At 39.4% G+C, this 24,146-nt stretch overlaps 1 protein-coding gene across 2 annotated transcripts; it reads left to right on the top strand.

Annotated features, from left to right (window-relative positions):
* The first annotated feature begins 4,891 nt into the window (after positions 1-4,891).
* Positions 4,892-24,120, top strand: CWC25 (CWC25 spliceosome associated protein). Of its 2 annotated transcripts, none has more exons than XM_077164570.1 (10): positions 4,892-5,303; positions 7,056-7,228; positions 10,980-11,216; positions 12,889-12,958; positions 14,369-14,496; positions 15,177-15,237; positions 15,918-16,129; positions 16,483-16,581; positions 22,407-22,568; positions 23,067-24,120. In XM_077164570.1, the coding sequence occupies exons 1-10, from the start codon at positions 5,286-5,288 to the stop codon at positions 23,179-23,181; spliced, it is 1,275 nt and encodes a 424-aa protein (XP_077020685.1). In that variant the 5' UTR covers positions 4,892-5,285; the 3' UTR covers positions 23,182-24,120. The 2 variants fall into 2 exon arrangements, with proteins under 2 accessions (XP_077020685.1, XP_077020686.1); XM_077164571.1 differs by lacking the exon at positions 4,892-5,303 and adding an exon at positions 5,398-5,498.
* Positions 24,121-24,146: the final 26 nt, after the last annotated feature.

The following is a 24,146-nucleotide window of genomic DNA, read 5'->3' on the forward strand; positions in this document are numbered from 1 at the left end:
TTTGTATGAAATTGTAGAACAGATAAGACATACCTATAGTGGAAAACAATCACAACTGTGGCTGCCTGTAGCCTGGGGCAGGGCGTGGTGATTGGCTGGGAGAGGTAATGAGGGAACTTTCTGGGGAGGTTATTAATGTTGCATTTCTTATGGGAGTTTGGGTAGCTCAGGTATATATATGCACCTGTCAAAACTTAATGAATGTACACTTTAGATTTGTACATTTCATTTTTTGTGACTTTAACATAAAGTAAAAATTTCTGCAAGCAAGTATGGAACTCTAGTTAATATGTGTGCTGAAGTATTTAGGAGGAAGAATATCGTTATCTGCAACTTGCTTTGAAATGCACCGAAAATAAAACGGTTTAATGGATGGAGAGATGCATGGATAAATATACAGAAACATGATCAACTGAATTGTTAAGAATAGAATCCAGGTGATGGGTATATGGGTATTTCATGTAAAATTCTTTTGCCTCTGCTGTGGGTTTGAATTTTATTATAATGTTGGGAATAATATTTTGAAGGTGGATATTTGTAAAGTAAAAAATCATTATTAGTGAATATGGCAAAAATTAAGAAAATGGTTCTTGAATGACTGAAGGCTGGGAAAGAGAGCATCAGCATTACCTCACTTAAATCACAGCAACTTTATGAAGTAGGTTCGGTGGGTTATAGTATAATCATTGTTTTTGTTGAGGAAATTGAGACTGACAAAGGTTACCTGACTTGCAAAGTGGCATGCCAGGATCCCAGCCCAGGTGTTTTGTTTTTTGTCACTTCTTGCACACAAAATAATTTATTTCTCTGTGTTAATATTTCATTTTGCATAGTTCTCAGTTACACTTTTATTATACAATAGCGATGTTGGTGCCAAAATATCTACCTCCTTTCTACAACGAGCCCTTTAAGGACAGGGATAATTCCTCTGTGCTTGGAATGGTGCTGACTAGCACATCATAATCTCTCCCTTAAGGTGCTGAATGGAGGAAGGAAGGAAGGAAGGAAGGGAGGGAGGGAGGGAGGGATGGAGGGATGCAGGGAGGAGGGAGGAAGAAAGGGAAGGGAAGTGGGGGGAGAAGGGAAGGAGGGAGGCCTTCCTAATTTGGATGACACTTTGGGCTTAAATTATCTCAGCAGCTCCTTATCCCACCATGTTCTGCAAGGATCCACGCTAAACCAGGCCATCGCTGCTCTATGAACAGGGCATAGCTTTGTTAACCTGTATCAACAACTGTGGAGCCTTTTCTGGCTGCTTGACAGGGCTGGCTACCATAAATCCCAAGGAGCATAACCTGGAGTACCCCTGCCTGGAGCACTTGAAGAGGATTTATGGTGCAGAGATCTGGGTCTACATTGGGAAGAGCATTTATCAGCTTGCAGACCATGGATATGGCACAATTTTCACAGTGTCTCACATTGAATGAATGAATGAACGAAGAATGAATAGCTGGGATGAAAGGACAAAACCAGATGACCACGGAGAATAATTCCTAGATGTACCTGTGACATCGCTCCTCTCTTCATTGGGAAGGAAGCTTTGTGTTAGGTTGTTAACAAAAAACCTTTATGTTTTCTGGTTTAAGACAAGTGCACTTCATTTTATTCGTTTATTTTTTACCTTGCAAATTAACTTCATTCTAAAGCAGTAATTTTCAAATTAGTGTAGGGTGCCTATGACTCACACGAAGAACTTGTTAAAGTCTGGGGTGGCAGGCCACGGTGGCTCGGCAGGCAGAAGTCTGATTTGGTGTGTCAGGAGTGGGGTCCAGAAATCAGTAGTGTTATGAACATCCTTAGGGGATTCTATTATAAATAGTCCACACTTTGAGAAACACTGGGACAAAGAAATTAATAAGTGTAGTTCCCATGATTCAATTTTCTCTACTCCTCAAAAATTAGCCCTGATCTTCCTTCAAATATTTTCTACCACTGACTTTCAAAACCATGCTCTTCTTCCAAATCTTTGGGGTCCGTCAGGATGGAGTCCTGGAGAAGTTATTAAGGGTTATTAGTAACACTGTAGGAGTGTTGTTATCATTTATTGATAACTGCTAGGTATTATGTGAAATGCTTCACAACCATTATTTCATCTAATTCCCACAACAGCCCTGCACAGTAGGTAGTATTATGCTATGCTTATTTTCAGAAGAGAAGTTCTCAGAGAGGTTATATAACATAACTAATACATGACAGAACTTGACTCAAAGTCAAGTCAAAGCCATTGCTTTTGGAAGTGCACAATATCCTTTATTATTATTACTATTATCTCTTTTTTTTACAAATGTAACTTTATTGAGATATATTCACACATCATACAATCCATCCATCTCCTTTATTATTGTATTATGAATAATAATATTAAGAATTACTGTTATTTCTTGGAGGTTATGTGCCAAGGAAACAGCTTGCTTAACTTTTGGCTCCAGGACACAGGTCCTTTAAGGACTCATCCGTCCATCCATCCATCCTATTAAGAACACCTTTTTGAGCAACTACTATGTGCCAGAAACTGTATCAGGCATAAGAAGTAAAGGTGGGAAAGGTCTCTACTATTATGAAATTCAGGGGATACAGACAAGTGAACAGGTATCATTCTCACTAATTAACCTATAAATGTAATATATCTTTCAATAAAAATACAAACAGCATCATTTCTGGAACTGGAGAAGCTGATTTTAAAGTTCATTTGGAAAAATAATAGTGCGAAAAGAGCCAAGAAATTCCAGAAAAAAGAAAGTAATGAGGGATGAATATGCCAATTTAATACCATTAAATTGTCATTAAAACAAAGCTAAACTAATTAGGGTAATTTGGCACTAGCACATGAATAGATGGATTAATGGAATGGAATAAAGGATCCAGAAATAGAGCCCAATACAAATGGGAATGTAGAATATGAGAAAGGGGTGTTGACGCAAATGGATAACCAAATGAACAGAAAATACACCAACATAAATTCCAGATAAATCAAAGACTTAGATATAAAGCATTAATATAAAATTAAAAAGGTACTTAAAGGATATATGGGGTAAATGAACTCTGAGTGAAGAAGGTATAAGGATGGTAGTGAGACAATTATTTTTTTATTGATTCTTTTTTTTGCATGGGCAGTCACCGGGAATTGAACCCAGGTCTCCAGAATGGCAGGTGAGAATTCTGCCTGCTGAGCCACAGTGGCCAGCCCCAAAACAACTTTACTGCATAGCCTTTTGTATCTTTAAAAAATGTTTACAATCCGTTATGTGTTTTAAGAATGTTTTGAAGAGTGTTTAAACAGGGAATCTAAAGTGTGGCTCTAGCAGAGAATGAGGGATAGGAAATGTTCCTGGGCTAGCAGGTAAGAAGGGGCAGGTCATGAAGGGCCTTGGTTGTCTCCTTAAAAACCGACACCTTTATAATATGAATACCTGGGAGGGAGGTGATATTGCAAGGTTTTAAGCAAGGGAATGATACCATCGGATTTACATTTTAGAACAGTTACTCCCAGCTATTAACTAGTGAATAGATCGGAAAGGGAGAAAATTAAAAGCAGGGAAATGAGATTTCTATCCAGTGAGATTATGGTTGCCTGAACAGGCTGGTGATGAATGATGATAGAGAGGTGGATGGATTTGAGACTTTAGAGGTTAGAATCTTGTCCATGGGATGTTGGAGCGAAGAAGAGGTTTAGAATAATGACTAGATGAAAAGTGGTGAAGAAAAGAGCCGAACTAGGGCAGTAGGGGTGTGGGAGATAGAATTCAATCTGAGTGCCTTCCCATGGACGCACAATTAAAATAACTGACACCCAGGTGTAAAACCCTAGAGCTTTAAAGGGTGGACATGATGGACTTGGGATTCAGTTGTATATAAATGGTAACTAAAGCCCTGTGAGTAGATGAGATCAGGTCAGGAGAACATAAGAGTATGAGAAGGTCTAAAATTGAACCTAAAAGAATGAAGAAGCAAAAAATGTTCCCTGAAGAAAGGTCCAAAGAAGTAAAAGGAAAAGCTGGAGAGTGGTGGGGACAAGTCAAGGAGAAGTGTTTCAATAGTGAGGGAGTGGTCATGGTATTAAAGGTTAAGGGGTAGTCAAGATGAGGATGAATTGTGTCCATTTGATTTAAAACAAGGGGATTACTGAAGATCATGAGTTGAGTAGAAGGATGAGGTTAAGGCAAAAACAAAAGAGGAGGTAGGCCCCGATTGGAGATAACTTGTTTCTAATTTGGCTAATAAAGAGAGGAGAGGGCAGAAGCTGGTGGGAAGATAGATTTTTTTTTCTTAAGCAATAATTGGGCATGGTTGAAATGCTAATGATAAATAGCCAACATGGAAGGGGATTAATACCAGAGGAAGGAATCCAGTTATAGGGAGATTTCCCAGACCCGAGAGATGGAATCTATAGCACAGAAAAGCCCCTGGGTTCCATTTTCGTTTTCTTTCTTTTTCTGTTGTCTTTTTATTTTTTTTTTTCTGAATTGATGCAAATGTTCTAAGAAATGATGAATATGCAACTAAGTGATGATATTATGAATTACTGATTATGTATGTTGATGTGTTAGTTCATTTATTTTTTTTAATTAATAAATTTTTTTTAAAAGCCGCTGGGCCTTAGATGTCTCTTTCATATAAACATAAGGGAAAGGAAATTGGGAAGTTGGCAGACTCTGCAGGTTTGGCACAGGTAAGCCAATGAAATTTCGTTCCGATGGCTTCTATTTATCTCCGTAGGCTTGGAGTAAGGCAGGTGGCCGAGGGTAGAGGTTTGAAAAGCCACTTTGGATAACTGGGTTGTGAACGCGTAGCGGTGTGTGTGTGGGGGGGGGGGGGGGGGCGGGCCTGGGGGAAGCGCCCTGAATTGGTCCACACTGAGGTCTAGCCCAGGAAATACCAGGTAAAGCTTCGAGAGTGACGCCATTGTGCGCCATCACGACAAAATCGCGGAAGAGGTTCACGGCAAACTGTAGCTGAACAGAACCGTGGAGTTTCAATGCCAGATCAGGCAAAGTAACACCACGCAAAGCGACAACCCATAGCGGCCAAAACCAAGGCGTCTAACTTTGCGAAAGTGCACGTTAACTACGTCACATCACGCGACAGAAAACCCTTGCGTCATCGTTCCACGACAACGACGCGGTAGTATGACGCTTTCCCGGAAGTCGTCTCTAGATCGGATGGTGAAAGTAGCTATCGTAGGTCCCCGAGACTCGGGGAGGTTGCGTATAAACTAATTTTTTCCGTTTTCTCTTGATCTTTCCTGACTCTTCCCGTTCGCGTTGTGAGGAAACGTCTCCACTATCATGGGGGGCGGAGACCTGGTAAGAGAAGGGGGGGCCTGGGCGGAGGAGGACTGAGGCCGGAGACGGACTGGGGCTTAAGAAGAAAATTGGCGGGGGTGGGAAACCATGGCAACGCAGCGTTGCTCTTAGGCCGAGAGGGCCCTAGCCCTTGAGAGGGGGACGGTGCGATAGGACCTGGGAAGGACCGGGTTGACACTTGGGAAGGTGTATGAGGTGTGTCACGAAAGGTGGCAGATGGTGTTTGTGTGTTGGTGGCTGGAAGTTCGGAGAGGGACGGTTAGAACTATTGCTAGGAAAGAAGGCAGATTTCGAGGATGTGTCACGCAGGCCTTGTTTGGTATATCTTGTCTTGGGACATATCTCCCTTCCTCAGCGAGAGGTTCAGAATCATGTCCTGAAGTGTAGCAGGGGTATTTTGTGCCTCATGCTCCCTGCCCCCTGAGCCGTGTGCTGGGATTCATTTTAAGCCTGTAGGGATCTTCTTCCTGTCCGCCGGTCCTTTAATGGTGCATCTTAATCTGTAGAGAAAGAGCTTACTTCTGAAGTCTTAGTACTTAGTATAAGTTACATAGCAATTTCTCTTAACCTAGATGGTTCATTTGTAGGGATCTAAGCCTCCAAATAGGGTAAAGGTACCCACAAGAGTGTGGAGCAAGGTCAGGAAAATGCCAGCCTCTTGAAAGTGGAGATAATTGAATCAGCAAATAATCAGTTTAGCCATCTGCCTGTAATCTGCTCTGTTATACTCTGGCACGTGTTATTGAGTAACTGAATTTTAAGACTCCACCAAGTTAGTCTAACTTAGTGTATTCTTCAGATAACTGCATTTAGAGACCAGAAAGCTCTAGCCCAGAGTTTCTCAATCTTAGCACTATTGACATTTTGGCTGAATAATTGTTTGTTGTGTATGTGTGTGATGGGATGTTTAGTAGCACCCTAGGCCTCCAGCCACTAGATGCCAATACATCTCCTCCCCCTGCGGTGACAACCAAAAGTGTCTCCAGTATTGCCACATGTCCCCTGGAGCCAAAGTTGCCCGTAGTTGAGAACCACTATTCTAATCTAATCAGTGATGGCATAACCCAAGTTAAGAAAGTGTTAACCTGAGCATAGAGTTGCCAGATTTAGAAAAAAGTAAAGAGAGAGGGAAAGGAGGGTTAGGACAAAAGCTGGGGTGGGGGAAGAGGGAAAGAAGAAAGGAAAGACTGGACAAGAGGAAAGAAAAGGACAAGGAGGGAGACAGAAAAGAGGAATAAGGGAACTCTCATTGACTGAGTACCTTCCACATGCCAGGTACCTTGTGTACCTTATCTATTTAGACATCTTAACTGGTTTGCTGGTCTACTATCCTAGCTCTCTCTAATTCATTCTTCACATGATATCTAGTCATGCTACTCACCTGCATATGACTCTTTAGTATTTCTATATTGATTTAGTATTATCAATAGGATAAAGCCCAACCTGCTAACATGGCTTCCAAGGCCCTTAACCTATTAAGGGAAGTTAGACTCATATGCCTTTAAGGTAAAACTTTTTAAAGGGAAACCAGGAAAGGCCTGTTCTATCCTTAAGCCTTATCTTCTGAAATAAAAGCTTCCCAGATGTGTGGCTGTTATTGGTTGCAAAGCTTGTCATTGTTAAAGACTTATTGCCCTTTCCACATCTGCCTTGGCACAAATGAGAATTAGTGGGGTGGGTGATGTAGGGCCAGCTATACTCACCATCCACCTACTCCCTGAATTGTTTTCTCCCTCCTTTCATTTGCCACAGAATCTGAAGAAGAGCTGGCACCCGCAGACCCTTCGCAATGTGGAAAAAGTGTGGAAGGCTGAGCAGAAGCATGAGGCTGAGCGGAAGAAGATTGAGGAGCTCCAGCGGGAGCTCCGAGAGGAGAGGGCCCGGGAAGAGATGCAGCGCTATGCGGAGGATGTAGGGGCCATCAAGTGAGCAAAGAGCTGAGGGAGCAGTGGGGAGATTTGGGCTGGGGTGGTCCAGGTCTGTAGGGAATTGCAGGACTGGCCCTCAGGTACATCATCTGGTTTGTTGCTTTGCAGCTTGAATGGTTATGAGCATGAGTTTTGGATTCAGGCTGACTGGGTTCTACCTGGCTTTGCACCTACTAACTGTGTAACTTGGAGCAAACCTGAGAGCCTTGTTTACCTCAGTAGAGTATGGGTGTGATAATAGCCAATTCCTTAAATTTGTTGAAGATCCAATAAGATAACATTAAAGGACTTACTGTAGCCAAACCAAGTAGGTGATGGATGCTTTAAACCCCAGGCTTCTTCTCCCCTGCTCTCAGTTTGTGTTGGTGCCTCACTTTCCTGCTTTGTGTTTGTTGATGTATTGCAGGCTCATTTCAGGGGATCAGAGAGGGCCCATGGAAAAAGGTGGGAACCAGAAATCAGATATAGATTTGGATGGTGTGTTTGTCAGTAAATCTGTGGTCAACCCCACTCAGTCTTACCCTGCTTCAGTTTCCTCTTGTATAATACAGGGATTACAATCCCCATCTTGTAAAAGGAGGTGGGAATAAATGCATTCTGAGAAGATGAAAAGCATCAAATACTCAGTGCACTCCTAAATCAGAATTACGCCAAAGCTGCAGATAGATTTCGATGAAGTAATCTCTACTAGCATTCTCCTTGTTAACGACAAGACTTGAGAACAAGTCTCCAGGGTGGTGTGTGGGACACTCCCCCACTGGAAATGTGGGCTTTTCCTTCATAATTTCATGACAAGAGGATTTGTGACATTCAGTTATTTTGTTTTGTTTTTTGTGAGACTTTTTGTTTCAGTTCATGGAAATGGCATTTTGGAACTTCGCGAGGAAAAAAAAAACCACATTCTTTCAGGAAAATGAATTGAGGAGAAGGTGATTCTGACTTAAGTATGAAATTTGGAATGTTTTAAAATAAATGGAGTTTCAGACCTTAAATACAACACAATATATTTAGGATTTAATAATAAATATAATGGGATAAGAGAATGACATTTTAAAACTTTTTGAAAAATACAGATCCATATTAAATAATTTTACATAATTTAATATAAATTAAAGATCTTTCACACTTTTGAATTAATTACTGGGCAGCTTATAAGGTAGACACATTTTGTGATATGTGATGATTTAGATCTTGTGAACCCTTGATTTTTTTTTTTTAAATATAACATTTGTTCCCCTTATTATTTATTTTTAATCCATATGTTTTACTCATCTGTCCATAAAGTAGATGAAAGAAGCATCAGACACAGGTTTTCACAATCACACAGTCACATTGCAAAAGCTACATCATTATATAGTCAGCTTCAAGAAATGTGGCTACTAGAACACAGCTCTACATTTTCAGGCAGTTCCCTCCAGCCTCTGTTACACCTTAAATAAAAAGTTGATATCTATTTAATGTGTAAGAATAACCTCCAGGATAACCTCTTGACTCTGTTTGGAATCTCTCAGCCATTGACACTTTATTTTGTCTCATTTCTCTCTTCCTCCTTTGGTTGAGAAGGTTTTCTCAATCCCTTGGTGCTGAGTCCCAGCTCATTCTAGGATTCTGTCTGACGTTGCCAGGAAGGTCCACACCTCTAGGAGTTATGTCCCACATAGAGAGGGGGAGGGTAGTGAGTTTGCTTGCTGTGTTGGCTGAGAGATAGCCCACATCTGAGCAACAAAAGAGGTTCTTTGGGGGTGACTCTTAGGCCTAATTTTAAGTAGGCTTAGCCTATCCTTTGCGGGGATATGTTTCATATGAAAAAAACGAAGATTGAGGGTTTGGTTTATTGATTTTGTTGTCCTCACTACTTGCAAGAATATCAGCTCTTCTCTATATGGGAAAGTTGAATTTTCTCTCTTTCTCACATTTCCCCCAAGGGGACTTTGCAAATACTTTTTTATTCACTGATCAAATCACTCTGGGATTTATCAGGGCATCACCCTACTCAAGGTTCCATGTACTTATGGTATTCAATTAAACTGTCCATATATGTTATATAAGGAGATGCTGTCTTCAAAATATAAATTTTATACCAAACAAACATTTTTTGCTTTAGTCTCACACGTAAGTTAAAGTTTTAAAATATGAATTACCATCTAATTTCAATACTCTGCAATATTGACATTCCTTTGTTCTTCCTCATACAAAAAATTTTTTTAATTTGTACATTTAATCACTATCCTTGTACACTCTAGGCATTCCTAGATTATACCAGCTCAGTCTTTATCGTCCATCTTTCCTTCTGATTTCATTTGTGCCCCTCCCCCTCCTCCCCCTATCATTCTCCAAACAAATTATTTTAATAGGGAAAATAAATTCTAAAGGTTTATGTATCCTCCAGTGTTGATTTAAACTATTTTTAATTAAAATGCCCAAACACACAACTAGGAAGACATTCTTTATGCTTATGGTTGTTATAATAACCTTAAAACAAAAACAAATGTACAAGTGAAACAAAAAATGTAATATTTGAAAACATTTAATTGAATGTTATAGATAATAATGTTTTGCTGAAATTAGATTGCTCCTTGTAGTATGAATATGGTATTGTTTGCTTCAACACTGTTCTAGTTTGTAAGCTGCCGGAATGCGATGTACCAGAAACGGAATGGCTTTTAAAAAGGGGAATTTATTAAGTTTACAGTTAGGTCGTGAAAATGTCTAAATGAAAGCAAGCCTATAAAAATGTCTAAATTAAGGCACCAGCAAGAGGTTACCATCACTTAAGAAAGGCTGATGAAGTTCAGGGTTTCTCTCTCAACTGGAAAGGCACATGGCGATGTCTGCTAGCTTTCTCTCCAGGCTTCCTGTTTCATGAAGCTCCCCCGGGGGCGTATTCCTTCTTCATTTCCAAAGGTCTCTGGCTATATGGGCTCTCTACTTAGTGGCTGTTTCTAAAATGCTTCCTGTTTGAAAGAATTCCAGCAAACTAATCAAGACCCATCTGGAATGGGTGGAGTCACATTTCAGTCTAGTCAAAGGTTAATACCCACAATTGGGCGAGCCACATCTCTGTGGAGATAATCTAATCAAGTTTCTAACCTACAGTGCTGAATAGGGATTAAAAGAAATGGCTGCCTCCATGAGATGGTTCAGGAGTAAAACATGGCTTTTCCAGGGTACGTAATCCTTTCAAACCAGCACAGACATATTCTCTTAGAAATTCAGCATGCCTTATTGTCCATTGTATGAAGATTCAATTTTCTCATGACTTTTTCCTCTCAGAACCACAGAGAAGTATTTATTTGTCATGATACTGTGATGTAATATGGCTCCCTTTTTTGGCTCCAAAGCATCATTTACTATTAGGTCATTTCTTGTCCTTTCTCATTATTCCCTCCAAATGCAGTGTTACCGCTGACTCCAATGTAACAGTTAATACCAAAACACACAGAAAACACAACTGTGTATGTGGTGACAAAAATTGTTCTTGGATCCAGAATATCTGTGTCAGAGGTTAGGGAACACTGTTCCTCGGAAATTACTTCATGTGCATGAGACTTACCTCCACATCGAATTGTAAGCTCTAAGAAATAGTGCTTTCTATTTCTTCCTGTGTGCCCTCTGTAGAATGGCATGTAGCCCATGCTCGGTGACTGTAGACTAAGTTCTAGTCTAACTAGTGTGGTTATCTGTCTACATTGTAGGTTTGCAGGGAGTATTCATTTCCTTTAACTGTATTTTTTTTTCCTTAAACCAGGAAAAAAGAAGAAAAACTGGACTGGATGTACCAGGGTCCTGGTGGGATGGTAAACCGTGATGAGTACTTGCTGGGGCGCCCCATTGACAAATATGTTTTTGAGAAGATGGAGGAGAAAGAGGCAGGCTGTTCTTCTGAGACGGGACTTCTCCCAGGCTCTATCTTTGCCCCATCAGGTGCCAATTCCCTTCTTGACATGGCCAGCAAAATCCGAGAGGACCCACTCTTTATCATCAGGTACTGATGAGGAACTGGGAAGGGAGTTTTGTTAAGGAGATGCTTTGATATTGCTAGGGCCATTGATTCTCTTGCTTTACAGTTGGTTTTCCCTAGGCTTTTATCTGCCATGCAAAAGGATTTGTCCTCATTTTGTCTTGCTGTTGTTGGGAGGAGGCTCCATTAAGAGTATCGGAGCTAGGTCATTTGGGAAGATACCGACAAAGGTACCATCCCAGTCCAGATTTGTTCATTTGCCTTTGACCCCTTAAACAAGAATAGGGCACAGAAGCAAGGTGAGAAAGTCCGGCAGCTTTTTTGGAGATTTGGAGAATGTATAGAGTTGGCTAAGTGGATGAACGGCCCCACTTCCCCATTTTATTTTTGCCAAAGAATCCTTTAAGAAAAAACTGTAGGCTCTTACTTGAAACCTGAATGTATAACATCTCAAAGGAGGGCTGCTTTTTGAGTATAGGTGCTAGATGGGATCATATTGTGCATATTATTTTATAATCCCCCCTTTTTAACCTAATCACATATTTTGAACATCTGTGTCACAAATATGCTTCTATAACATAATTTTTTTAATTTTTAAATTAATTTTTAAATTAAAAAAATAACAAATGCAAACATTCTTTTTTATTAATTTTTAAATTTTTTTAAAATACAAAAAAACACCAAACACTAACGTTCTTAACTTTTGATCATTCCATTCTATGTATATAATCAGTAATTCACAATATCATCACATAGTTGCATATTCATCATCATGATCATTTCTTAGAATATTTGCATCAATTCAGAAAAAGAAATAAAAAGACAACTGAAAAAAATTCATACATACCATACCCTTACCCCTCCCTTTCTTGATCACTAGCATTTCAATCTAAATTTAACATTTGTTCCCCCTATTATTTTTTTTTATTCCATATGTTTTACTCGTCTGTTGTTAAGGTAGATAAAAGGAGCATCAGACACAAGGTTTTTACAATCACACAGTCACATTGTGAAAGCTATATCATTATATAAACATCATCAAGAAACATGTCTACTGGAACACAGCTCTACATTTTCAGGCAGTTCCCTCCAGCCTCTCCATTACATCTTGGATAACAAGGTGATATCTACTTAATGCATAAGAATAACCTCCAAGATAACCTCTTGACTCTGTTTGGAATCTCTCAGCCATTGGCACTTTATTTTGTCTCATTTCTCTCTCTCTCCTTTTGGTTGAGAAGGTTTTCTCAATCCCTTGATGCTGAGTCTCAGCTCATTCTAGGATTTCTGTCCCATGTTGCCAGAAAGGTCCACACCCCTGGGAGTCATGTCCCATGTAGACAGGTAGAGGGGGGTGAGTTTGCTTGTATAACAATTTTTAATGTGTGTTGTATGGATATATCACCATTTATTTTATTGATGCTCTTTTGTTGAATCCCTAACTTGTTCCCAAATTTTCATTGTTACTATAAAACAATGTTGTATTGACATTCCTTGGGTACTTCCTTAAAGTAACAATATTCAGTGTTGTGTGGGTGTGTGAAAGATTTCCTCTACATCATCATGCAAAACTTGATGAAGAACCTGTCTGCATGCATTTGGAATAAAGATTGCTACATAGGCTCGTGGAGATTAGAATGACTTCATCACCTTCGCAGAAGAAATGGTCATGATTGTTATAATTTCTTCTCTTTAGGAAGAAAGAGGAAGAGAAAAAAAGAGAGGTATTGAATAATCCTGTGAAAATGAAGAAAATCAAAGAATTGGTAAGTAGTGCATCATAGAAGCAATAAGAATAGCTTTCAGCTATAAGAACTTCACTTACTCTTACCCTCCAAAAGGTAAACAGAATGGCTTTTTTTTTTAACCTTTTTTTATTGTAAAATATAACATATATACAAAGGAAAGAAAGAAAGAAGCAGTAATTTTCAAAGCACACTTCAACAAGTAGTTACAGAACAAATCAAGAGTTCGTCATGGGCTGCCATTCCACCAACTCAGATTTTTCCTTCTAGCTGCTCTAAAACATTGGAGGCTAGAAGGAATATTAATATCATGATCAAGCAGTCAGAACTCATTTCTTAAATTCTGTTTTCTCTTTTATACCTCCACCTCCCTTTGATCCATCTCCCAATCTGTAGGCTCTTTCGGCAATGTTCCTTTTGACTTTTTCAAGTTGAGGTGTCAACATTAAAGGATAGGGGGATGTAATTAATTTATAATCTTGGAGAGTCTGGTCCCTCTAGGTAGAGATTGACTTTTTTGATTTTTGTCTTTTAGAGATGATCTCCTGGTGATTTTATGCAATCTTAATTAGGTTTGATTCCCCCTTTTATGTCATTTGGTTGATAAAAGCAGCACATAATAGCATTTTTCTGGAAAAAGAGGCATATAGGATATGCCTTTGTGGAAACTATGCTCATAAACTATGTTGGGGATATCACAGCGAGTCCTTTGTTGTGGTCTAAAGCTTCAGCGGCCCCTCATCATTCACATGGCATATTATGAGATTGTTTCTTGGGTCATTTGGTAAGGAAAATTTAAAGATTGACCCTGTAGTCCTTGATTCAATGGAGATGGTGATTTTCTTTTTTTGCCACTGATTCACTTTTATTTAAAGTGAATTTTTAATTTTGGAATAATTTTAGATTTAAGGGAATGTTGCAAAGATAATACAGAAAGTTCCTATGTGTCTCACCCCGTTTTCCCTAATGATGTCTTACATTACCATGGTGCATTTATAAAAACCGAGAAACCAACATTTATACATTACTAGTAACTAAGCACCTAACTTTATTTGGAGTTCATCAGCTTTCACATTAGTCTTCTTTTCCTGTTTCAGGATCCATTTCAGGCTACCGCATTATATTTAGTTTTCATGTGGAGTTGGTGTTCTTTTGACATAGGGTGGGAATTTCTTGGCAGTATTCTGGGGACGTTTAAATATACAAATTCCTAGCCCCACCCTCCAGAGTTTCTGTTCAGTAGGCTAAAATGGGTTTGTGCACAACCAGGGTTGAGAGCCACTCCTTTGTAAACAGGAAGCCCCTGATAATGTCCTGGACTCCACTAGACCCAGAGGCATGTAGCCAGGCAATTTGTGCATGACACACTCTCCTCAGAGGACTGACTGGGGTCTCAGGAATCTTAGTTGGTATGTTCTTGGCATTTTCTAGTTGCAGATGAGTCTGGACAAAAAGGAGAAGAAGAAAAAGAAGGAGAAGAAAAAGAAGCACAAGAAGCACAAGCACCGAAGCTCAAGTAGTGAGCGTTCCAGCAGTGAGGATGAGCGTAGCCGGGGGAGGTGAGCGTGTGGAGGTGGGCCCCCCCATCATTGATTCACTCACTCATTCACTTGTTCACTCTACAGTTATTAACTGAAAACCTGCCCTATGCCCAGAACTGCTAGTTGCTGGGGTTTCAGTGACGAACACTCGGAGGTGGGCCCTGTCCCCACAGAGTTGACCATCTAGCCCTGGAGTTCCTTGCAAATGTTTAAACGTGTGTGAGTCTCTTGACATGCTACTGGAGAGAGACCCTAACAGAGCTGACTTCAGCCGAGTAGGTCTTAGGTCAGACACCCTGGGTGTGATTCTATTTCATCTCAGCTTGTGATTCCTCCAAGACTGAAGTGGGTAAAAAAATGACTTAGTGGACCTATTTGGGCCCATTCTGTCTGTCTCCCTTGTGGGGGCAGTCAGCTTGGCTGCTGAATCACTCTTTGTCCCCTGAATAGCAGCTGAAGTGAGAGGAGAATGTGTTGGGGGTTGAAGCTGAGAAGCTGGGCCCACAGTTTTTCACAGGAAAAACATGACTGCTGATGCATCTTCCGGCAAAGACAGTCCAAATAGAGAAATGCACTCCCAAGTAATAGCTGAAAGGTCACCTTTGAAGCAGGAAGTGTGTTTCAGCACAAGAGATTTAAACTGAACTTTTATGCAGTTTCTTTTTCAATGAGTGTGTGTGTGCGTTTCAATCTCTTAGATCTCAAAAGCGCATGGCGAATTCTTCTGTTTTATCCAGAGTTCCTGGATATGGCTTACAGGTAAGGATGTGGGCTTCCCAAAGGGAGTCACTGTGGGACTATGGAATGTGTGTCATATTCAAAAATGACACTATTTTTGAATAGAGAGCATTTAATAGCCAACCAGGCATCATGCTGATGGCAGGGAATTTGGGCACTAAGGGATGGGATAACTGGGGAATAGACTCATTCCTTATCCCTCGGCTTCTTATCATAACTGAAGGCCTTCTGGGCTGAACAACTAAACTGCTACTGCTCTGTGCCAGACATTCTGCCTGTTCCTCTGCAAAGAACTTATATAATGCTCAAATAATTTATATAAAATACTCACATTTTAAGTGTGCAAGTTTGGCAGATGTAAACCCTCTGTATTCTTTTTTTTTTTTTTTGGTCCCCTTGGTATTCTTTGTTTTAGATCTTGTCCCCCATACTTGTCTATCTCGCTTGTCTTTAGGGTGTAAATGAAATGCCAGGCTAGGAAGCCGATTTGGGTGGCTTGGTGGGTGCATTCTTTTAGGGGGTTCTGAAACTGACGTTGCCCAGTTGGTATGGTTCTCTGTGATAACTCCATGTGATGAGACTGGTGTGCCTGGGTCCTTATAGAGTCTTGATGCTCATTTATTTCCTTGTTTCTCTCAATTCTCTCCTGAACTGCTAGGTTTTCTGATGAATAGCTCTTCTTCCTTTCCTTACTGATACAGGTCAGGGACTCCGACCACAGCAGAGGACTGCAGCGTCCTCTTCTGGCCGAGCAGAAGGGAGTGCACAGGTTGAGGAACCATTCCAGGTCCAGAAGTTCCTCCCACTCACCCCCCAGACATTCCAGCAAGAAAAGCACCAGGGAAGCAGGGTCCTGGGAGAGGAGGTCTCAGTCCCTCAGCAGAAGGTCACGGTCCCCAAGGCCCAGCAGACCGTGAGTGTGGGAAATAACCTGTGAATGTGGGGGCCTGGTCACAGCAGGCATTTACTTCTGGTGATGTCCATTTATCAACTTTCCCAAATGTCTTTGATTTGTTACTTAATTTATATCATTTTTCTCTTCACCTCAATGTAAAGCTCAGGTAACTGTGTTTTGTACAATAGAATTTCTTAGGTTTGTTTTATATGAAATTCTTATGTATCCCTATGTTTTTGTTCTTGTTCTTCCTTATTCTCTTCACTTTGTTTTAGAGTTTTAAAACTTAGCTTTTTGTAGTGTTTGAGGGATGTGTTAATAAGCTCCTGTATGAAAAGGCTTTTTTCCCCTTTGCCCTCTGTCCATTACAGGCACAACTCTAAGTTAAATAGGGGAGAGAGAGGACAAACTAAGAGTCCATCACCTAAAAAAGAGGTCTATCAAAGGCGACATGCTCCTGGATATACCAGGTAAGTCAAAAGCCTGCTAGATTAACTTCAGACTTTAGACCTGACTCTAGAAGTGGCTTATCTACCAAGGCAGGTAGATAATTTATATCATCTCTTTGCCAAAGCAGCCTTTACTCATCTTGTGACCTCTTATGTTTTTATTAATTTTATTTACACAACTTCATATCCACAAAACATACACACCTCCTTTCCCCCTCCTCCTATACCTTGGTAATCTTTAATCTACTTCTCTCTCTGCAAATTTGCTATTTCTAAAGCTCCTTTATAAGTGACATCATACAATATTTGTCCTTATGTGTCTTGCTATTTCACTGAGCATAATGTTTTTAAGATGATTCCATGTTACAGCATGTATCAGGGCTTCATTCTTTCTTACAGTTGGATAAACTTCTATTGTATGTTTATGCCACATTTTGTTTGTCCATTCATTTGTTGATGGACACTTGCATTGTTTACACTTTTGTTTTTTATGAATAACATCAACATTGTTTAATGGCCTGACCCTAGCACTGTGCTAGGTACACTATAAGGACAAAATAAATAGTTTTGACTTAACAGTCTTCAGCATCTATAAACATGTTAGTTCACATAGAGATTTCCACAGAGAAGCTTTTCTTAAGAGAGTATTTCTTGAGGTATCAGCTGAAAAGAAAGCAGAATGTTCCCTCGAGGATAGACATCCTAAAGCAGACTTGTTTGAGTTGGGTATGGAGTAGATCAGACAGCACAGGGACACACAGCCCTGGGACCTTAGGAGAGTTGGTTGTACCTATGAAAACCTGTCCCCGAGAGTCTTGGTTGCCTTAGGAAAGTTTAGATGAGGTGGGCAACTTTTGTTGAACTTCCTTTTACTGCCTGCTAGGATGGTATAGACCAGTGTTTCCCAACAAATCGGCTGTCTTTTAGAATTACCTGGGATGCTTAAAAACAAAAGCAAAAACCAGTACCTCTGTGCCCTAGGCTATTTATATCAGAATCTCTGGGAGCGGACCCAGGCATCAGTACTTTTTAAGCTCCACACTTTTTCCACCGTGCAGCCAGTGCTGAGAACCACTGCTGTCTACAACAACCTCTTTTTCATTCATTATGTTGTTAGAAGATAGATGGACCCCCTAATGTCTGTTTTAACTCTAAATTATGTGATTCACTAAGTTACCAGACAACAGAAACTTTCTAAAAAGGTTTAATGATTTTGATTGGTAATTTTCCAAAATAAGTTACATATTTCTCTGCCTTCCCAGAGTATATTGAGCATAATTTTAATCTTTTATTGGTGACTTGGAGTGCATTAATTCTTGCTACCCTTAGAGATGCTTATGAGTTTGTGTGTGTGTGTGTGTGTTTTCACATGTCCATGTTAAGGCTTTTGGTTAGTTAATGACTGTGCCTTCTCAGATCCTGCTTTATGTTTGTGGTTTTTCTGCCTTTGTCATTTTCCACCATTTGATTTTGTCTTTCTTTGTCATCTTCCTTATTTCCCTTAGAATTCTTTTTGAATTTTGTGATTTAAAAGGAGTGTGAGACCTCCAGACTCCTCCCTTCCATGAGTAAAAATACAGGAACTTTAATGCATAGATTTTGGGATATCTCTTTGTCTGTTTAAAGGTCAGTTTTGTTCGGTTGTTCCAGGTAGTTGAGGATATTTTATGTAACTAAGGGATTGTCAAATTAAGACAAAAAGAGAAAAGAGTTTCTCAGACTGAGAGTCTCTGGATGTTTTCTCAAGGGACTTAAAAGAGTCCCAGGAGAATTTAAATTTTTCGTGTTTTTTTTTTCATTGGTGATCTAAAACAACTTTCTTACCAGTTGAAAGATCAAGTTTCTTTTTTGCAGTAAGTTGAAGCTATTTTCATGGACTATTTTTTCTCTAAAATTTTTTTATCAAAATAAAACATATTTTAAAAAGTCAGTATCAAAAGTCTTATAACAAAAAACAGCAGTTACTTGCTCTGCCCAACCCTAGTTCCAGTAATGCTACCCAAAGGTAACCACTTCCAGCTTTTTGAGCTGTTTCTTTTATCTATTTATAAAAGGCATACCTTGTTTGGCGGTTCCTCAAAAAGCTGAATATAGAATTGCCATACGACCCAGCAATACCGTTGCTGGGTATCTACTCAAAGGACTTAAGGGCAAAGACACAAACGGACATTTGCACACCAATGTTTATAGCAGCGTTATTTACAATTGCAAAGAGATGGAAACAGCCAAAATGTCCATCAACAGAAGAGTGGCTAAACAAACTGTGGTATATACATACGATGGAATATTATGCAGCGTTAAGACAGGATAAACTTATGAAGCATGTAATAACATGGATGGACCTAGAGAACATTATGCTGAGTGAGTCTAGCCAAAAACTAAAGGACAAATACTGTATGGTCCCACTGATGTGAACCGACATTCGAGAATAAACTTGGAATATGTCATTGGTAACAGAGTCCAGCAGGAGTTAGAAACAGGGTAAGATAATGGGTAATTGGAGCTGAAGGGATACAGACTGTGCAACAGGACTAGATACAAAAACTCAAAAATGGACAGCACAATAATACCTAATTGTAAAGTAATCATATTAAAACACTGAATGAAGCTGCATCTGAGCTATAGGTTTTATTTTTTTTTACTATTATTATTACTTTTATTTTTTTTCTCTATATTAACATTCTATATCTTTTTCTGTTGTGTTGCTAGTTCTTCTAAACCGATGCAAATGTACTAAGACGATGATCATGCATGTATGTGATGATGTTAAGAATTACTGATTGCATATGTAGAATGGTATGATTTCTAAATGTTGGGTTAATTTCTTTTTTTCCGTTAATTAAAAAAAAAAAAGGCATACCTTGCTGTTTCTTAATTTACCAGTTTTAGATATTACATCTTTTCTTACTGTTATAGTAAGTGAGGTCTTAGAATAAATGAGCTCTTATGTACTCCTTGTTCCTAGCTGCTTCTGTCCCCATCTTCCATTGTATTTATATAACAACTTTTGGTTTAATCAGTATGTGGGTTCATGTTATTATAACTCTGTAATTATTGTTCACTAATACTGTTTACTGCTAAACCAAGCAAAATACTTAAGTTATAGTTCCTTTGTTGTGTCATTAAAATTTTTTTCTAGGGTCAGTATTTGCTTCTTTCAATTTGATAATTCTGGGACATTTTCTTGTGTTATTTCTTTGACAATTTCTTTATTCTCCCTAATTTCCAAGACCTCTTTCATGCTATCCAATTGTTCCTTTTTAGAAGCCTCCTATTCTTTTTTTTCTTTTTAACAACAAAAAATACATTTAGAACCATTGACAATGGATATCTTAGTTAGCGAAACCATAGGCTATTTTTTTTTGCATGGGCAGTCACTGGGAATCGAACCTGGGTCTCTGGCATGGCAGGTGAGAACTCGGCCACTGCACCACCATTTTAAATATGTCCAGTTTTTGAAAAGGAGCTAGTCATATCACTATGGATAACTAGATATCAAGTTTTAGTATCTTAAGTTTGTTTCTCAAAATGGAACTCCCAGTCCTTTATGGGCCTCTATTAAGGTGACTGCTAATCCCTTATAAGAGGAGTTAACGTGGACACAGACAGATATGCCATAGACATATTTAAACAAAGTGTCCATATAATCATTGTAAAGCCTGTGTTTGCACAGTAAGTTTCATAAACCAATTTAAAATTAAGGCAACAAGGAAAAAAATCTACATATTCATAAAGCAAAGTTCTTAAATTCTCAGTATTAAACACTAACTTAGATAACATTTGATCAGCTGTCAAAACTGTGAATGTTCTCAAAATATCAAGTAGAAAGCAGAAGCCTCCTATTTTTATTTCAATGATGTAATTTCATTTTTTATTTCTGAGTGAGATTTTTTTTTTAAGTTTTGTGGTGTTCTGTGCCTTGTCTTAAAGCTTTTAAGTTTCCTTTTCCATTTATTTTAGGCCATCGTTCATGTTGGGGGCTTTCCTGAAATGTCTGATATATTTATTTGTCTATTCATATTTTAAGAGTTAGGCTCTAAAAAGCTGAAAGCACTGTCTGTAAGGGCAGAGTGCGTCTACTGGTGTGTGATTTGGTGGGAACTGGCTTTTTAGGTGAGAGACACTCTACTGTTAGTGTCTTTAGTTCTCTTGTCAGGGGCAATTCAGTTTCTCCAGAGAAAAATCCCCTTGTTGCCTGACCAAGAGCTATAAATCTGGTTGCTGGCACTCTGGAAGGCAGCATAGATCCCAGTGGAGGCTTGGTCTTAGTGTTGTGTATGTGGACTTCTACTTCATCCCCTGTCTGCATGCTTCTGTAGACTTTGGGGAGAGTAGTTCATCTGGCCTCTAAGTTGGGAATGAGGACTCAAGGGTGTCTTAATTGCAACTTATATAGACTTTAAACTTTATTTTCAGCCCTAATTTTTACCATTCTCTTCTGTAGTATGCAGGTGCCTCCAGTCCCTGAGCCTTCCCTGGATTTTGCAGTATGAATCTGCTTATGTTCTCATCAGTATCGGGCACTTAGAATTCACTTTCCTTCAATCTGTTATAGTTACCACTCTTCATCCACTTCTATATTCTAACAGTTTGTCGACATCTCATCCATTGTTGTCTCCTTTCCCATTCTCTTGTGGTTTTTTATTTTATTTTGTGGAGTTTTTGAAAAGGAGCTAGTCATATCACTATGGATAACTAGATATCAAGTTTTAGTATCTTAAGTTTGTTTCTCAAAATGGAACTCCCAATCCTTTATGGGCCTGTATTAATTGCGTTTCTTTTTAAAGAAGAGCTCTGTATTACATTTGAGAAACAGTGGCTTTGTATGTCTATCATAGTTTCCTAGCATTGCCGTAACAAAGTACCACAAACTGTATGGTTTAAAAAAACAGAAATTTATTGTCTCACAGTTCTGGAGGCTAGAAATCTTAAATCAAGGGGTTAGAAGGGCCATTCCCCATCTGATACCTATAGAGGTGAATCCTTCCTTGCTTCTAGTATCTTCTGGTGTTTTGCCAGCAGCCTTTGAAGTTTTTTGGCTTGGAGATGCATCACAGCAATTTCTGCTTCCTCCATCTTCACATGGCCTTCACTGTGAAGGAGTATCTGTCTGTGTCCACGTTAACTCTTATAAGGGATTAGCAGTCACCTTAATCCAGTTTGGCTTATTTTAACTAAACATGTCTTCAGAGACCCTATTTCCAAATAAGGTCACATTCATGGGACCGGGGGGTTAAGACTTCAACATATCTTTTGGGGGGAAACAGTTCAATCTCTGACATTGTTAAATAGTAATTGAGCTGATTCATCATCTCCTTTTCATGCTCTAACTTCATTTGGGGTGAGTGCTAGGGCAGAAGACCTAGCTGCTACTTTGAGGCATTCACCTTAGGCTTGGTCCTAAAGTGTCTCAAGGTCTGTGTCCATGAATTTCTAAGTATGTTCAATGGATATATATCAGCAGTCACATGGATAATTTGGTTCTCTTATCTTCTGTAAGTTGTTGAACAAACAGTTGGAATGTAATTGCTAGAGATTTAGGTTCTTGGTTAGTTATCAATTTAGTCTATATTAAACGTTTCAGAATAAACATTCCAGATATTAATGAGATCATGGACTCCACTAAAAGTCTTTGAAATTTGGATGAAACCACCTGACCAAGATGATAGGAAGACAAGAAACTCATGCTGGGGCCGTAGGCTGAGCATTTCCTTAGAAAGAGCAGTGAACTTGAGAGCCAGGAGTTCTACCTGATTTCTGTTTTGTCTGTGCTATTTCTTTTTCTTTTTTCCTTTTTTTTTCTGGGAGAGAAATAGACCTGATAGAGTGGTTTTTGTGCTCAACAGAAAACTCACCGCAGAGGAACTAGAGCAAAAACGGCAAGAGATGATGGAAAATGCCAAGTGGCGGGAGGAGGAGAGGTTGAACATCCTCAAGAGGCATGCGAAGGATGATGAATGGGAGCAGAGACTGGAAAAGCTGGACTCCCGGGATGGGAAGTTTATTCAGTAAGTGCCTCTGCCTACTGTCCGGGGATTTTCACAGGGACCATCTCAAGGAGGCAGTGTGGCAGCTGGTTTACTGTGTTCTGGGTTTTTTGATGCCTGTGCAGAGACAGTATTCATTTCAGCGCTCAGCTCAGCGTCCAGACTGTTTTTGCTACTACTCCTGGCTTCGCCAGATATTGGGATGTTTTTGATTCAAGGAGAGAAGTGCATTGGGATTTTTCTAAATCACTGAAACTCCTTGGCCTTACTTTAAATTAATAATAAATGGCTCAGGAAGTCTTTTGACTTATTCTCTAAAAACAGATACTTTCCCTTTATGGACATTGGTTTTAAGAAATTTGATTCTAAATGACTCAAAATTTACCTATATGGGCTTAAAAGAGAGTGTGTTTCTGTAGCAGCTTTATGGCTAGCAAACCGTTTCTTACGATTCTGTAAGATAGTTGACCAATTGAAAACAAAAGTTTTAACTTACATTTGCCTGTCTTGTCTTCCTAGCCGTATGAAACTAGAGAGTGCATCTACTTCCTCCCTGGAGGATCGGGTAAAGCGGAATATCTACTCTCTACAGAGAACCTCAGTAGCTCTGGAGAAGAACTTTATGAAAAGATGAAAGTCATCCTCTCTTTGTTGGTTTTCCTGAGTTTTCCAGGGAGGCTGCTGACACCTTAAAAATTCTCTTTATAAGAGTTTAAATAACTTCTTCCAAATATTGAACCACCACTGTTCAAAGTGACCCTCCTCCATCGATTTCTGAAACAGTCTGAAACAGTTAACTTGCTTTGAGAACCAGGGTGATTTGCCTTGCTGGGTGCAGAGGGGGTTTAGACCAGGTTTTTTATGGATGGCACTGGACTATCTTGGTGTGCTTACTTACCCCGCTCAGGAAGGCTGCTCCCTGTGTTCTTGATACTTATCATGCTCCTTTCCTCCCTGCCAGCTGTGTATGTAGACCCATTCTACGGCCTTCATTTAGACCAGACCTTTCAAAAACCTTTCTCTACAGAGTTACCTGAATGGCTTGCATTTACTGGGGGTAAATGAATATTTCCTTGATTTAGTAAATGTTGTGAGAGACTGATGCCAGGTTAAGGAAAGAGCCAAAAGAGTGAAAAAGAATCTTAAAGGAGAAACAATACAAAAGACCCTAAAGATTTCTTAAACTCAACTAATTAGTTTGTCATTTGAACTGTAAAAGTGCAGTGTGTATATGTGCAAAAGTATAATTTTTACATGCTTTTTAAAAAAAATTAGCATTGCAAAAATATCATGTTTGGTAAATGACTTTACTGTATAATGGAACCACATTGAACCTTGTTAGCAAGCAATACAGTGAGGTAGGTTAGTTCTTTTTGTCCTCTCTGAATCTGGCTGGCTTTGGAGGGACTCAGGTTTATCTATAGGATCGAGAGTATCTGTCCTTTTACACATCACTTCTTAGAATCTTCCATGTTGTCAGTGTAGTGGTGAAGTCAAATGATTTTAGGAGTCAGGACCAAATTGCCAATGTGTTCCCTGGCTCTTAAAAGAAAATAAAATAGAAGCTATTTCATGACTGCCCTTTTGTCATGTAGTACC

This window comes from Tamandua tetradactyla, chromosome 6, assembly GCF_023851605.1.
Source record: "Tamandua tetradactyla isolate mTamTet1 chromosome 6, mTamTet1.pri, whole genome shotgun sequence".
In the NCBI taxonomy this organism is placed as follows: Eukaryota; Metazoa; Chordata; class Mammalia; order Pilosa; family Myrmecophagidae; genus Tamandua; species Tamandua tetradactyla.